Source organism: Hemiscyllium ocellatum, chromosome 8 (genome assembly GCF_020745735.1).
Source record: "Hemiscyllium ocellatum isolate sHemOce1 chromosome 8, sHemOce1.pat.X.cur, whole genome shotgun sequence".
NCBI lineage: Eukaryota > Metazoa > Chordata > Chondrichthyes > Orectolobiformes > Hemiscylliidae > Hemiscyllium > Hemiscyllium ocellatum.
The window spans coordinates 73,864,006-73,879,282 of NC_083408.1; the positions used below are offsets into that span (position 1 = coordinate 73,864,006).

Genomic DNA, 15,277 nt, shown 5'->3' on the forward strand with positions numbered 1-15,277 from the left:
TTCATCAGAGTTGACATGTGGAGGGGGCAGCAGTTATGCAATATTGGGGGAGAATGGATGTTGATGGAGCAGACTAAGTGATTGGAATATGAGAATGGCAGAACAATGGCATGTCTAACTGCCAAGAATGGAAAGAACAGACAGTCCCATTGGAGAGGGGGAAGGGGAGAGAAGGTGACAGAGGATGTACATTGCCCTTGTCCTGCAACATGAGCATTCTCACAAATTTCATTTCATTTTTTACAGGATCATCCCATAATTTCACTAATTGTCTTGTGCCCTATATGTTTCATCTAAGAAGGCCACTTATAACTCTGAGACTCTTGCAGCTTGTTTCTCTTGATATTTTGCACAGTTGTACTGTGTGTCTGCCATTGACCACAAGGTGGTGTAGAGTTACCAGATGCAGCTAAAATGGAACTTTGACACTTTCATTTTTGAATCCAGTAATAAAGAATATAAATGGAAGGGAGCTGTAACCAAATCACTGAAGTTACAATGCAACATGATATTGAATGAAATAAACAACCTCTTTAAAAGAGAGGGTAAATGTCAGAGCATCTGTGCTGGCAGAGTCAGGAAATTAACTAGCACAAATTGTTCTTTGACTTCTGTCACTGTTCAGTTTTAATGGAGAAATTGTGTTTCCATGGGAAGAGAGTAGTTGGGGTGAGCAGTCGGGTAAGAGAGATAAATGAGAGAAGAATGGTCCCTGATGATTTGTATTTATATAATGGATATAGAAAAGACTGCTCTAAGAGGGTGTTGTATAGGCAGACCCACCTGTTGTACATTAGTAATTTAAAATACATAGAGGACTGTGTGAATAAATATTCATATGCGTAAAATGTTAGCTATTTTTCTCTTGTCCCAGGAGCGGATCCCACAGGACATGGGTGAAGGGGAAAACATTCAAACCAACTTTGGGGGTTTGATCCCTTCAAAGGATCAGCCCCTCCCTCTGTCTCACAAATGAAATAGCATTCTAATGATGATGTATTCAATGGACTGTCAAATTGCATGATTTCTAACAAATCTATGGAGCACAATTTGTGAATAATTTTGAACAGAATGAAATCTGCTGACCTCAAGTTCCTTCGACAATATGATTCTCCCCTCAAGGTTACTTAAAACTCATAGAATGGTAACAGAACTGAAGGAAATATTTTCCTGTCAAGTCTGAAGGAGCAATTTACCTCCTGCGATTCCTTCACCTTCTCTCAATAGATTTGCACAATATCCCTAATTAAATGATAAATTCCATCTTGAAGGCTTTGATTGTGTTAGTGCTGTCGCTAAGTTTTTGTTATTCTAGTTGTATTGCTGGGACCCTTTATCAGTTTAAATCTGGTGCCCAAAATCCTTGAATTGTGAACATTTACGTGGTTGAAACATTAACTCACAGAAAACAATAATATAAAAGAAGGAGAAAAATTCAAGGTAAACCCGACTTTTGTATTGTAAAAATACAAAAGAACTCAAAAACATCATTAGTTACATAAAAATAACAATAGCCCAGATTTTCTGATTGCTATTGAAACAGATTCAACCAATGGTAATCCTTTTTTAAATTATCCACTCGTCTTCTGGTGTTTTTTCTGGCAAAATACCAAGTCTGACTTGTCCTGAAGTATCCATCAGAAGAAACCAGGAGATATCCATGCAGTGTGTGGATAACATTGCAGGTCAAGACATGTTCTTTGTTCCAGTACTTGCTGCTATGTTTCAGGGGTTTTCTTGTTTAAAGGTGCCAGAGGAAAGGTAAATGAGTAAAGTGTGGGCAAGGGTTCCAGGTGGATGAGGGAGTAGGGTGCCACATAAGTGTCTGAGTGCTGAGGGGATGTACTGTGAGGAGTTGAGTGTTGTTGAGGGATGAAGTCCAGAGCTGCTGGATTTAGTCATAAAGTCACAGAGGCTTGTAAACCTCTGTAAACCCCAGTTATAGGCGGGGGCTGTTTTCCCTGGAGCGTTGGAGGCTGAGGGGTGACCTCACAGATGTTTGTAAACTTCTGTAAGGTCACCCCTCAGCCTCCAAGGCTCCAGGGAAAATAGCCCTAGCTTATAAAACCTCTCCCAATAGCCCAAATCCTCCAATCTTGGCAACATCCTTGTAAATCTTTTCTGAACCATTTCAAGTTTCATAACATTCTTCCGATAGGAAGGAGACCAGAATTGCACGCAATATTCCAACAGTGCCTAACCAATGTCCCGTACAGCCACAATATGACCTCCCAACTCCTGTACTCAATACTCTGACCAATTAAGGAAAGCATACCAAATGCCTTCTTCACAATCTGATCTACCTGCAACTCCACTTTCAAGGAGCTATGAACCTGCACTCCAAGGTCTTTTTGTTCAGCAACACTCCCTCGGATCTTACCATTCAGTGTATAAGTCCTGCTAAGATTTGCTTTCTCAAAATGCAGCACCTCGCATTTATCTAAATTAAACTCCATCTGCCACTTCTCAGCCCATTTGTCCATCTGATCAAGATCCCATTGTAATTGAGGTAATCTTCTTCACTGTCCACTACACCTCTAATTTTGGTGTCACCTGCAAACTTACTAACTGTAACTCTTATGCTCGCATCCAAATCATTTATATAAATGACGAAAAGTAGTGGACCCAGCACCAATCCTTGTGGCACTCCACTGGTCACAGGCCTCCAGTCTGAAAAACAACCCTCCACCTTTGAGCCAGTTCTGTATCCAAATGGATAATTCTCCCTGTATTCTATGACATCTAACCTTACTAACTGGTCTCCCATGGGGAATCTTGTCGAAAGCCTTACTGAAGTCCATACAGGTCATGGCTACTGCTCTGCCCTCATCACTTCTCTTTGTTACTTCTTCAAAAGACTTAATCAAGTTCGTGAGACATGATATCCACACATAAAGCCATGTTAACTATCCATAATCAGTCCTTGCCTTTCCAAATACATGGACATCTGTCTCTCAGGGTTCCCTCCAACAACTTGCCCATCACCAACGTCAGGCTCACTGGTCTATCGTTCCCTGGCTTTTGTTACCACCTTTCTCAAATAGTGGCACTACATTAGCCAACCTCCAGTCTTCCGGCACCTCACCTGTGATTATCGATGATACAAATATCTCAGCAAGGGGCCCAGCAATCACTTCCCTATCTTCCCACAGAGTTCAATGGTACACCTGATCAGGTCCTGGGGATTTATCCACTTTTATGCATTTCAAGACATCCAGCATTTCCTCCTCTGTTTCCCTATATTCTATGTCTTCCATGTCCTTCTCCACCATAAACACCGATGCAAAATATTTATTCAGTATCTTCCCATCTCCTGCAGTTCCACACAAAGGCCGCCTTGCTAATCTTTGAGGAGCCCTAATCTCTCCCTAGTTACCCTTTTGTCCTGAATGTATTGGTAAAGATCCATTGTATTCTCCTTAACTCTATTTGCCAAAGCTATCTCATTTCCCCTTTTTGCCCACCTGATTTCCCTCTTAAATATACTCCTACTGCCTTTACACTCTTCTAAGGATTCACTCAATTTATTCTGTCTATACCTAACATATGCTTTCCTCTTTTTCTTAACCAAACCCTTAATTTCTTTAGTCATCCACCAGCATTTCCTATACTTACCAGCCTTTCCTTTCATCCTAACAGGAATATACCTTCTCTGGACTCTCGTTATCTCATTTCTGAAAACTTCCCATTTTCCACCCATCCCTTTACCTGCAAACATCTGCCCCCAATCAGTTTTTGAAAGTTCTTGCCTAATACCGTCAAAATTGGCCTTTCTCCAATTCAGAACTTTGACTTATAGATCTGGTCTATCCTTTTCCATCACCATTTTAAAACTAATAGGATTATGGTCACTAGCCACAAAATGCTCCCTCACTTCCACCTCAGTCACCTGCCCTGCCTAATTTCCCAAGAGTAGATCAAGCTTTGCACCTTCTCTAGTAGGTACATCCACATACTGAATCAGAAAATTGTCTTGTACACACTAACTAATTCCTTTCCATCTAAACCCTTAACACTATGGCAGTCCCAATTTATGTTTGGAAAGTTAAAATCCTCTAACATAACCACCCTGTTATTCTTACAGATTACTGAGATTTCCTTCCAAAGTTGTTTCTCAATTTCCCTCTGACTATTATGGGGTCTGTAATGAAATCCCAATAAGGTGATCATCTCTTTCTTATTTCTCAGTTCCACCTAAATGACTTCCCTGGTTGTATTTTTGGGAATATCCTCCCTCAGCACAGCTGTAATGCTATCCCTTACCAAAAACGTCACCCTGCCCCTCCTCTCTTGCCTCCCTTTCTGTCCTTCCTGTAGTATTTGTATCCTGGAACATTAAGCTGCCAGTCCTGTCCATCCCTGAGCCATGTTTCTGTAATTGCTATGATATCCCACTCCCATGTTCCTAACTATGCCCTGAGTTCATCTGCCTTCCCTGTTAGGCCTCTTGCATTGAAATAAATGCAGATTAATTGATCAGTCCTACCTTATTTTGTCCCTGCCTGCCCTGATTGTTTGACTCGCTTCTTTTCTCAACCCTACTAGTGTCAGATTGATCTCTTTCCTCACTATCTCCCTACATCCCAACAGCCCCCCCGCACCCACCCCCCAGCCACACCGTACTAGGTTAAATTGTCCTGAGCAGCTCTATCAAATTTCCTTGCCAGTATATTAGTCCCCTTCCAATGTAGGTGCAGTCCATCCATCTTGTACGTCACTTCTACCCCAGAAGGAATTCCAATGATCCAAAAATGTGAATCCTTCTCCCATACACCAGCTCCTCAGCCATGCATTCATCTACTCTATCCTCCTATTCCTATTCTCACTAGCTCGCAGCACCGGGAATAATGCAGATAGACTACTCTCGAGGACCTCCTTTTTAAATTCCTGCCTAACTCACTGTAACCTCCCTTCAGAATCTCATCCTTTTCCCTTCCTATGACATTGGTTCCATGTGTACAATGACCTGCTGCTGGGTCCTCTCCCCCTTGAGAACATTCTGCACCCCCTCTGAGATATCCTTGAACCTGGCACCAGGGAGGCAATACATCATTCTGATATTTTGCTGCTGGCCACAGAAACTCTGTCTGTGCCTTGGACTGGAGAATCCCCTAACACAATCGATCTCTTGGAACCTGCCATACCCCTCATTGCATTAAAGCCAGTCTTGATGCCAGAAACTTGGCTGTTCATGCTACATTCTCCTGAGAATCCATCACCCCCTTCATTTTCCAAAATAGCATACTTGTTTGAAATGGGAATAGCCACAGAAGACTCCTGCACTACCTGCATACCTCTCTTACCTTTCCTGGAGTTAACCCATTTTTGTGACTGTACCTGCAACTTTTCTTCCTTCCTATAACTGCCATCCGTCACACCCCCTTGCTCTTGTAAATTCCTCATTGCCTCTAACTGTCGCTCAAACCGATCCAGTCAATTTGATCAGTGTTGTGAGATTGTGAGAGCGTGATGGGTCTGTGCAGGGTGGGGAGTTTCAGATCAAGGGGTGTACATATCAAGGCTGATAGGCAGGCTGCTCAGGCCTGAGGTTGACAGTATCAGAGCTGGGAGGTCAAGGCAATTGGGTGGGTATTGGATCAGAGGGGATTGTACTGGGGGGAATGAGCAAGAAGATGGGATCTGGCAGGTTAGTCTGGGAGTATTTGTATGTCAGGTTAAGCAGAGGCAGTTCGGAAGAGGGAGTTAGCGAATCCAAGAGAATCAGGAAGAGTCTGGTTGCAGAGTGAATTTTTTGTTGTCAGGGTCAGGTTTGGGGAGGAGAGCAGGAGGTCATTTCCAAGTCTGGCAGTGTAAAATCCAAGAGATATTGGATCCAGCAGAGTTGGTTTGAGTGGCAGTAGGTGTGTGTGTGTGTGTGTGTGTGTGTGTGTGTGTGTGTGTATGGTATAGTTGGGACTGCAGGATTGGAATGTGAAGCAGTATGGGCTGTCATGTCCAGTGGGGTTAGGTCAGGTAAAGTCTTGGTAGAGGAAGAATATTGGTCAGGGAGTGTCATGGGTTAAGGGGTTGCATTTGGAGTGGTCAGTGATGCGTTGGAAATTCATTTAAATAGTTACACAAGAAATAGAGTAGATTTTGAACCCTTTAAATTTTCTGGGTAAGAGTTAAGCTTTACTGAGTCGGAACCCTCTAAAGTTGAGGGTTTTGTTTGGAGGCTTTCAGACCCAGAGGAATTGCTTATCAGAAAATTCAATTTCCTGGGCTTCTGCATAGTCTTGGCATAAAACTACAGCCTAATGTACAGGAATGACCATCTGATCATCAAAATATCTGAACCAATTATGCAGCATCACTCACCATTTGAACTGTTTTAAAAATATGTTCAAAGTAAGGCTTTTCTTAGAGTCGAGAAATGTAATCTGAAAAAAAATGCAACGACAAATGTTAGGGAAGAGGTGAGGGTACCAAAGTTCTTTGTTTAGCATTCCTATTTCTCTTCAGAAACAGTTGTTAAAATAAATCTTGCCGTGTGTTTGTACATCCACAGAACTGTATTAATTCTAGTGCAGGAATGTTTCCAATGATTCATTTTACTCACATTCAATAATGACAGTGTTGTATACAGTTTTATTTAAAATAAACAATCAGTATACATAGAAAGAAAGATCTGACAATTATGCAGCACCATTGACAGCCTCAGCATATCCCCAGGGACTTCATAAATTATTTTAGAATTGATGTTAACTCGTATTAAGTAGGCAAATGGCCAGTGTGTTTTCTGTAAGACTTCCACAAACAACCAAGTTGTCTGTTTGGTGCTGTCAGTAGAGCAATAAATGACCAACCATTAAACCAGCAGAGTATTTTATCTCAGTATATTGTGCTCTTGGCTCTTTGGTTACAATCTGAGAAAGCAAATAGAACTCTCACCTGACACTTAATCCTAAAAATACTACCATTTATAGAGTCATACTGCACAGAAACAGATCCTTCGATCCAACCAAGTCTGTGTGACCATAATCCCAAAACAAACTAGTCCCACCTGCCTGTGCTTGGACCATATCCCTCCAAACATTTCTTATTCGTGCACTTATCCATATGCCTTTTAAATTTGTAATGTTCCACATCCACTACACTCTCTGGAAGTCCATTCCACACATGAACCAGTTCCTGTGTAAGATAAAAACCCGTCATGTCCCTTTAAAATCTTTCTCCTCTCACCTTAAAAATATGTCCCCTCCTCTTGAAATGCTCTATCCCTAGAGAAAAGACACATGCCATTGACCTTATCCACACCCTTCACAATTTTATAAATCTCTGTAAGGTCACCCCCCTAACCTCCTACGCTATAGTGAGAAAAGTCCCAGCCTATCCAGCCTCTCCTTATAACTGAAACCCTCTGTTCCTGGCAACAATCTGGTAAATGTCTTCTGCACCCTTTCCAGCTTAATAATAACCTTTACAGTACTGCACTAAAGCAGTAACTGGGGTTTATGTGTTTGTCTTTGGCATAAGGCTTGAACGTATTATTAAGGAATTGGGACTGCTCCCACTGAGCCAAGGTTGATATTTAAGAACTTAAAACAAAACAGAAACGGAGCAAATATATTCTTACTTTCAGAAACACTTTGACTTTTTTGTATAACCTAACAAAAGAGTTAAATTGAATGATTAAGTTATACTTTCCATAAAACAATGCATTCGGCTGTAGCTACCTCCTTTGGCTCCTTTTTGAAGAGGGTTTGGTCTTTCTCTTTCGTTTGTGATGAGGAGAAGCAGAAAAGCTGTTCAATTCTGGCATAGTCAGGATTTATGGGATTATTCGGGCCAAGTGACCATAAAGAACTTCTTTCTGAAATAGGACAAAGATTTAAAATTTTACATGAGTTACTACACAGTAGAAGATGCCACCAAACAGGGACCGAGGAGCAAAATTTTACAGCCCCTTTTTCAGCAGTAAGTATTGTATTCTGTGAGTTAAAGGTCCAGTAGCCACTTTGGAAGCTACTGAGTAATTATGAGCTAGGGTTCGTAGATAGTGAAAAACAGAAAACGCAAACAATCAGAGCAGGAGTAGGCCATTAAGCCCATCATGCCAGATCTGTTATTAAATGTGATAATGGCTGATTGTCTATCTCAATTTTATTCTCCCCGCTCTTCCAAAACCTTTGTCACATTTAGTGTCAATAACATTTCCTTCCTTTCTTCACTGGAGCTACATGAATTTATAATAACAATAATGTGGAGGTGCATAAACAGTGGTATTTCATTTGACACTGCGCCCATGTTAATGAACTGATTGATACTGGCTTTTTAAAAAAAATCTCTCATGGGATGTGAGTGTTGCTGGAAGGCCAGTGTTTATTGCCTTGAGAAGATGGTGGTGAGCTGCCTTCTTGAACTGCTGCAGTCCATGTACTGTAGGTAAACTGTTAGGGAGGGAATTCCAGGATTTTGACCCAGTGACAAGGAAGAGTGATACATTTCCAAGTTAGAATAGTCAGTGGTATGAAGGTGGTAGTGTTTCCATATCTTGATTTTCAAGATGGATGTGGTCATGTGTTTGGAAGGTCTTGTCTGAGGATAGTTTATAAGGATTTCCTACACTTTTTAAAGACCTTATTGTGTTATCTCCAAAGCTAAAACTTGCAGAACTCTCAAATTCCTTACTGTGTTCCAATCTTTTTACTCAGAGAGTTTAGGAAGCATTTTAGCCAGTGCATTCCATGCACTGCAGATGTGCATCACTGTCCAATTGAAAGATTCTTTCATCCACTCTGTGAGAAGGATGCATTATATTGCCTAATAAGGTAGTTAAGGAGAGTATCAAATTGAATAAAAATGGATGCCATACAGTGAAGATTGATGATAGATATAAGGATCTGAAATCAGAATACAGGCTGAAGTAACTAGTTGTAGTCAGGAACAACCATTTAATACAAACTCTTACTAAAATAGGCAGCAATAAAATGGCTTCTTAATGCAAATAACATAACAAAATGGCTTCTAGGCTGCAAATTGACAATTCTGCTTAAAGCTGCATAATATGGCTTTTAACCCTGCTAAAAGCTGAACTAACCATAGTCTGTATCAACAAACATTAGCAGACAATGCTTCCTTTACAGCATAGAAATAACTCGACTCGATAAAACATTACTAGCCATCCTAATTGACCTTGCACGTGCAGGTGTAGAGACTAGGCTCATGAGATACAAGTACTTGGATGTTGGAAAATAAGGTTAATTCCCAGGAAATATCATTGGGCTAAATTGCTGTCAATAAAGTCATTTCATTAAAATTAGTTGATAATTGTCTGAATGTGCTCTGTAATGATGCCCTGTACTTCTCTCAAAAAAAGTATAAAAATGTCTTTGTCTTAAGCAATGTGCACAGTTTCTCCGAGGAGCACAGAAGTATTTAACCTGCGCCTGCTCAAGATTGAATAAAGTGTGAAATCTTACAGAGCCAGACCGAATTGTTAGTGTTTACTGACCAATCGCAGAACAGAGAGACCTCCTGCGGGGATCCAGATCTTCATCTGGTGCTGTAACCTGGACTTGGCACGGACAGATTGTTGGCAGCAGTGTAAGAGCCTTGAGTCCTCCACTAATGAGTTTTTAAAAATCAGCCAGCCAGACGTGAGCATTTCATATCTACTTGGTTTTGCTCTCATTCAAGTCGTGGTTGACCTGACCCCTCACTGCTTATCATCTCGGTCCAACCCAAGATGTATCAGCCCTGGTGAGAATTCACTCTGAGAGGGGTCGGGGACCCCAGGAACTTCCACTAACAGGTCGGGGACCTGTGAATAGAGTCAGGGACTCTAAATCAAAGGGATCGGGGACCCCAAGGAGTCAGTGACTCCAGGAAATCGGGGACCTGTGAATAGAGTCAGAGACAGATTTAGGTTGGACTGGAACTGTCTAAAGTGATTCCTAAATCGTTATGTGAAAGACAAAACAAAGAAGTATCGCAATATATTATGACAAAACTGTCAGGGTTTTAGAATGTCAAGAATGTTTTGTAGAAATTATTAGTCTTGTTTCTCATTAACGGATTATTGATTAGTGAATGTTTTAGGTCGAGATTATCTTCTCTGTTGTATCTGTTTGGCTTGGCTTATCTTGCTTTGCTGCTTTGTCTTTTGTTCTGTTTGTTTTGGTGTTTGTTCTTTGTTTATGAAATGTAGAGGGTGGTTGCTGCTTTTGTCATGTTAAAAGAAAAGAAAGCTGGTCAGTGATACAATTCTCGCACACTGGGTTAAGCAGCTATGTGCCACAGCCAAGATTTAAGAGGGTAAAACTCCCTAACTTTGACTTTTGGAATGTGTGTCTGCAAGAAAGAGAGAGAGAGAGACAGAGACAGAGACAGAGAGAGAGACACACACACAGAGATAGAGACAGAGACAGAGAGAATCAGTGCTAATTCCCTGCAGCTTGCAGAAAGTTTAACCCTTTCAGATTCAGTTTGGATGCACATTTGCTTGTTGGTGATTGAATGTTTGTGTTTTAATCGCTGGAGCTCAAGATCCAGGACTATTTTGAATTTGATTTGCATTTTGGGAATTTAACATGATTTCTTTTAAGGTTAAGGATCCATCAGTGATTATGAAACGAAATATGAACCCTGTCCTTCTTACAGGCCATGATTGCCCTACTGTCAATTTCTAACTAATCACTGTTATGCTTGAAAGCCAATCTTATTTAATTTCAAATTAGTTTAATACAGAGGAAGGCGACATTATTTTTTTTTTAAAAAATGGCCTTTTCCTTCAATCCTGCACCATTTGACATCAGTATAAACTTGCTCTCAAATTCCCCATAATTTCATGTTATTGACAAAGATCATTTTCACTCTTCCCACCCCTACATGTTGTACAAATGAAAGAATTGACTAAAGGGAGTAAAGCAGTAGCACTAAACCTGGACTTAAGTGGCAGAATCATTCTGTTCCAGAATGAGAGCAGGTTTAAACCTAATCTAAACCTAACATTGAGGAAAATACTTCTGACTTTAACATTTGCTTATTGAGTAGAGGAATTGCATGAACCTTATTTAATTTAGTTAAATTTTGTAAAGCTGGAAATATAAATATCCCAAACCAACAGTGTTGTTTTCAGAAAATGATACTAGCAGATTTAATTTTTTTTAAACTCGTTTGTTTCCACTTAGTTTTAAGATTGCTGTGTTTCATTGGTGACAATGATGTGCCAGTCGCAGCTTTATTTTATATTAAGTCCCCTCCCTCAATAACAATTGAAGTTTCAGTTCAACATTAGGTTGTGATAAATCATGTAACAAAATTAACAACCTATGGTTAATATCTGTGTCTTTGGATTCAGCCATTATTCGCTCATTAGAAGTTTTTGTTACCATGTGAGTAGATGAGAACCTTTAAGGCAGCTGCAGTCATTTCACGGCCTATAGCATTGTAAATGAGCAATGACTGGTCAGGACCATTTAAGGAACCTAATCTGGTATTTAAATTAAAGACCAGAACCAGGTAATTATAGTGGATTTCAGAATTGGAAACTGTGTATATTTTACATTTTAAATATTGATACTGAATAAATGAATTTCCAGTTTATATTGATGACTTTTGAAATGTCTTAGTCACTTGTTCAGCTTCCACCTCTGAATTACAGATAATGATTTTTTATTTTTTATATATAATTAATTGTATTAGCTCTAAATCACAAAATCAGAATTAATTGGCAGGATCGCTTGGTTTTCTTCCTTTACACATTGTCAGTGACCTGTCTCATTGCCTCATGGTTAATTTGAAGCATGGCTGCATTAATTCATTGTCAACTAAAGAATGGAAAGATACCTTTCTGGCCAGTTGAAGGAAATCTGCATGTGATTGGGGGATAGAGGTATGTATAGCAGATGGAACTCCCAAAAGATGGGAGGTATTGTGAATGGGTAGATGAATATATCAAAGGAACATGAGAACAGTGTAAGGCCACTAAGACTGAGAAATATACAAACAGGGTTAAAGCAACAATGCTGTAAACTAAAGAACTTAGGCTCAGGATTACAGGTAGAATCTATGTCTGGCATACTGACCCTATTTGAGGATAGGGATGACACTGATAGGGATGAGGATGGGGATTATGTTCCTGGATACCCTCTGAGCCTCTAACATCTCCTGATTGTCCCCAGCACAGACCACCCTCCCTCCTTATTACAAACCTTTCCTTCTTTTGAAAATGAAGCATTCAGTCTTCATAGCCAATATCACAGGGATGAGTTGCCTGCACCATCCTAAACCAGGGCCCATCCCAGGAATTAGAGTAATGTTAATGAAACATGCCCCTGACCACAAGAACAAACCGGCCCAATTTGCTCAAGGAATGTAAATGCTGCAAAATCCTGGGAGTACACTGAATATAAATGGCTTGTGTTACAAGACTGAAATATGTGGCTATCTGTCTGATGGAAGTGGGATACAGTTGAAAAATAATCAAGAAGCTCAATTACCTTTGCTTAACCCTATGCTTTTGCAATGTTTTCCACCTGGTGTCACTGACATGATCCAGACAAACAGTGTTAACTAGTCCAGGAATTTCCAGTCGCAAATTAAGTGAGTGATGGTTTTCTCTGGGGATGGCCAGAACCAGACTGAACCACGATGCAAGTTACAGTTCAAACCGATTATATCCAGCACACTCGCGATCGCCAATGCCATGTGCCAGCCCTGACAGGTTAATCGGGACCAGGATACCTCACCTACCTCAGATGCCAACCCAACAACAACTGCTGAGCAACCTTTTCCTGAGGGGACCCTGGAAATGGGGACAGGCAGGACCCAGTATTACACCTTTGAGACTGAGATCAAGAAAGCAAAATCCCCCAGGGATAAATGGCTGGCCTTTGCTTTAACTGTGGAAATGTGGCCACTGGGGAGTGATGTGTCTTTAATGTTACCTTTGAGCTAACGTGGGGAATCAACATGCTTGAATATACACTGACTCTTCCGTTGTGCTCTTGGTGTGACCCATGATTTTGGAGCCTTGAGGGAACATAGAGGATTTTTAACCCCCATGGGGCGGCATTATAGTAATGCTGTTTTGTCCAATCAATCTGGCAGTTATGAGGATGTTTGGCTCATGCTGAGGCAACTGATGCAGTTTCCAAAGTAATGGCAGGTGGATGCAGTTGCCAAGCAGGCAGCCTTACACCGCAAACGTCTGGTTCCATTGAGCCCCCAGCAAAACCCGGATAGAGACAATATAGGGATAGGTACACCAGACCTGGGTAAGGTACAGAAATCACAGGGGAAGGCCCCTGCTGAAGAGCTCAAACTGTGGTCTCAAATAGGGTATTCCCTCGATATTCAAACCAAAATGTGGGTAACCCCTGCTAGACAAATTTGTGTTCCTTCTTTGCTGCTGCCTATTTTAGTTGATAATGTGCATTTTGTACACACTTGGGCAAGGAGGGAATAGTTTATACTCAGTTACAATAGACACGCCACAGCCTCCAACCTCGATGGGAGGGGCCCTTCCAGGTTCTCCTCACCACTCCTACAGCTGATAAGATTGCCAGGCACCTCCATCATTGCAAAGTCATCGGACGAGTCCCTTGCAAAGGGGGAGATGATGAAGATCAAACTGACCCTGCTATATAGACTCGTCATTGACTGCATTGGGACTAGATTGGGTTGGGACATCTGGTCGCATGGTCGGGTTGGACCAAAGGGTCCTTTTCCATGCTGTACATCTCTATGACTCTATGGTGCTCAAGAAGGGACTGTTTACCCGTGTGAACCTGAACAATCAGAGATTGTGTGCCATTTATGCAGAAAAGATGTCCTTATGTGCCAAGAGACTGATTGCTTCGATGCATGGAACATTACCGAGAATGACTGTCACAATGGTCAACTGCATCAAGAAGATCAGACAATTCATTTACAGGACAAGTCTCAATGGTCTTTACCCTGTCAAGGTGTTGTGTGCCAGTTTCATTTCAGTTGTGCTATGGGCGGCCCTGGTAAGCCTTGCCCCAATTCAAGTAGGGCTAAATCTGCACACTGCGAAAGAGAAATCACACCTGTGATTTCTGTACCTTACCCAGGTCTGGCATACCTATCCCCATATATCCGGGTTTTGCTGGGGGCCCAATGGGACCAGAAGTTTCACTAACAATCTGTTTCTTCAGAGTTATAATAAAATATTCAGCTGGGATGAAGTGGTCTGTTACGCCTTTACATCAGCAAAAGACTCTTTGACCCCTTTCTCCCTCCCGAATCCTAACGAAGGAGTATGGAATGCTTCTAAGGCGTTTACTGGACATAATATTTCTTTTGACTATTACTTATCCCCACTTGCTAGTTGCTTGTGGACTCCCTCCAACAGATCCGGGGTAGCCTATCCAAATTGTTACAGTGGTAAGGGATGGGGGTGCACTTATGTGAATGTGACCAAGACTATTCCATGTGCTATGATCAAATGTCGCAACCGCTACTGCTCCCCTGTGAGGCCTCGCATCTCATGCAAATGCATCTTGGAGGAGTGTGTTTCTGTTGTTGCTGGTATTCAGGCTCTTTGTGGTATGGGTAACAGCACCACCCCCCTTCACTGTGAGACCCCTATTGGCGCCTCCATCTTCTCAATTGTGGGATGGAAGAAACCATTCTGGGATAATAACCGTATCACTTACTGAAAGACCCACATCTTTTTATTGAGTAGCTTTCACCATAAACGCTTAGGACGACCATACTTTGTAGCCATGGACTACCCATATGTTCGGGGAAGTCACAAAGATAGGCCTGTTTCTTATTGGGAAGCTCCCTCCATTATCTACACAAAACTTGGTTACTATTTTCTCAGCCAAGGTAAAGCAACCAACTTCCCTGTTCTTAATAAAATATGTACTCCCCATGCTGTAGCTGTAGGGACACGTTTCCCTACTGTTCCCTGTCCAATTATCTGGGAATGGGATTGGGGTTTCCCTGTCAAACGTTCAGTCTCACCTGAATTCTGTGCACAATGGAGGGATGCTAAGGATTTGGGCACCACTAAGGTTCAGTCTGTGGGGTAAGCATTTCTTAAAATGTTTTCCTTAGGAGGGTCTGAGGAATTATTAGCCATCAAAACCGAAATTATCTCATTTGCAGCCTCACCCTCTTGGGCAACAAGATGACGCGGCTTTGGCAGGAGTTAAGGACATGCTCTCAGAATTACTCATATTTTCCCAACAAACCAGCATATGCACAATTATCGACTCGCAAAAGAGGGTGGGGTTTGCGTCATAGTCAAGGTCAAATGTATGATGGGGGTTATTGACCTCATTGGGAATATTATCAGGCATGT

General features: G+C 41.4%; 1 protein-coding gene across 1 annotated transcript in view; it reads right to left on the reverse strand.

The window, feature by feature from the left end:
• inf2 (inverted formin 2) overlaps positions 1–15,277 on the reverse strand; it is a 77,377-nt gene that overhangs the window by 25,510 nt on the left and 36,590 nt on the right. Inside the window, exons 9-10 of the mRNA XM_060828471.1 lie at positions 7,677–7,813; positions 6,319–6,380 (exon numbers count right to left, since the gene is read on the reverse strand). Coding sequence (XP_060684454.1) covers positions 6,319–6,380; positions 7,677–7,813 — 199 coding nt within the window. The remainder of the gene's footprint in view (positions 1–6,318; positions 6,381–7,676; positions 7,814–15,277) is intronic.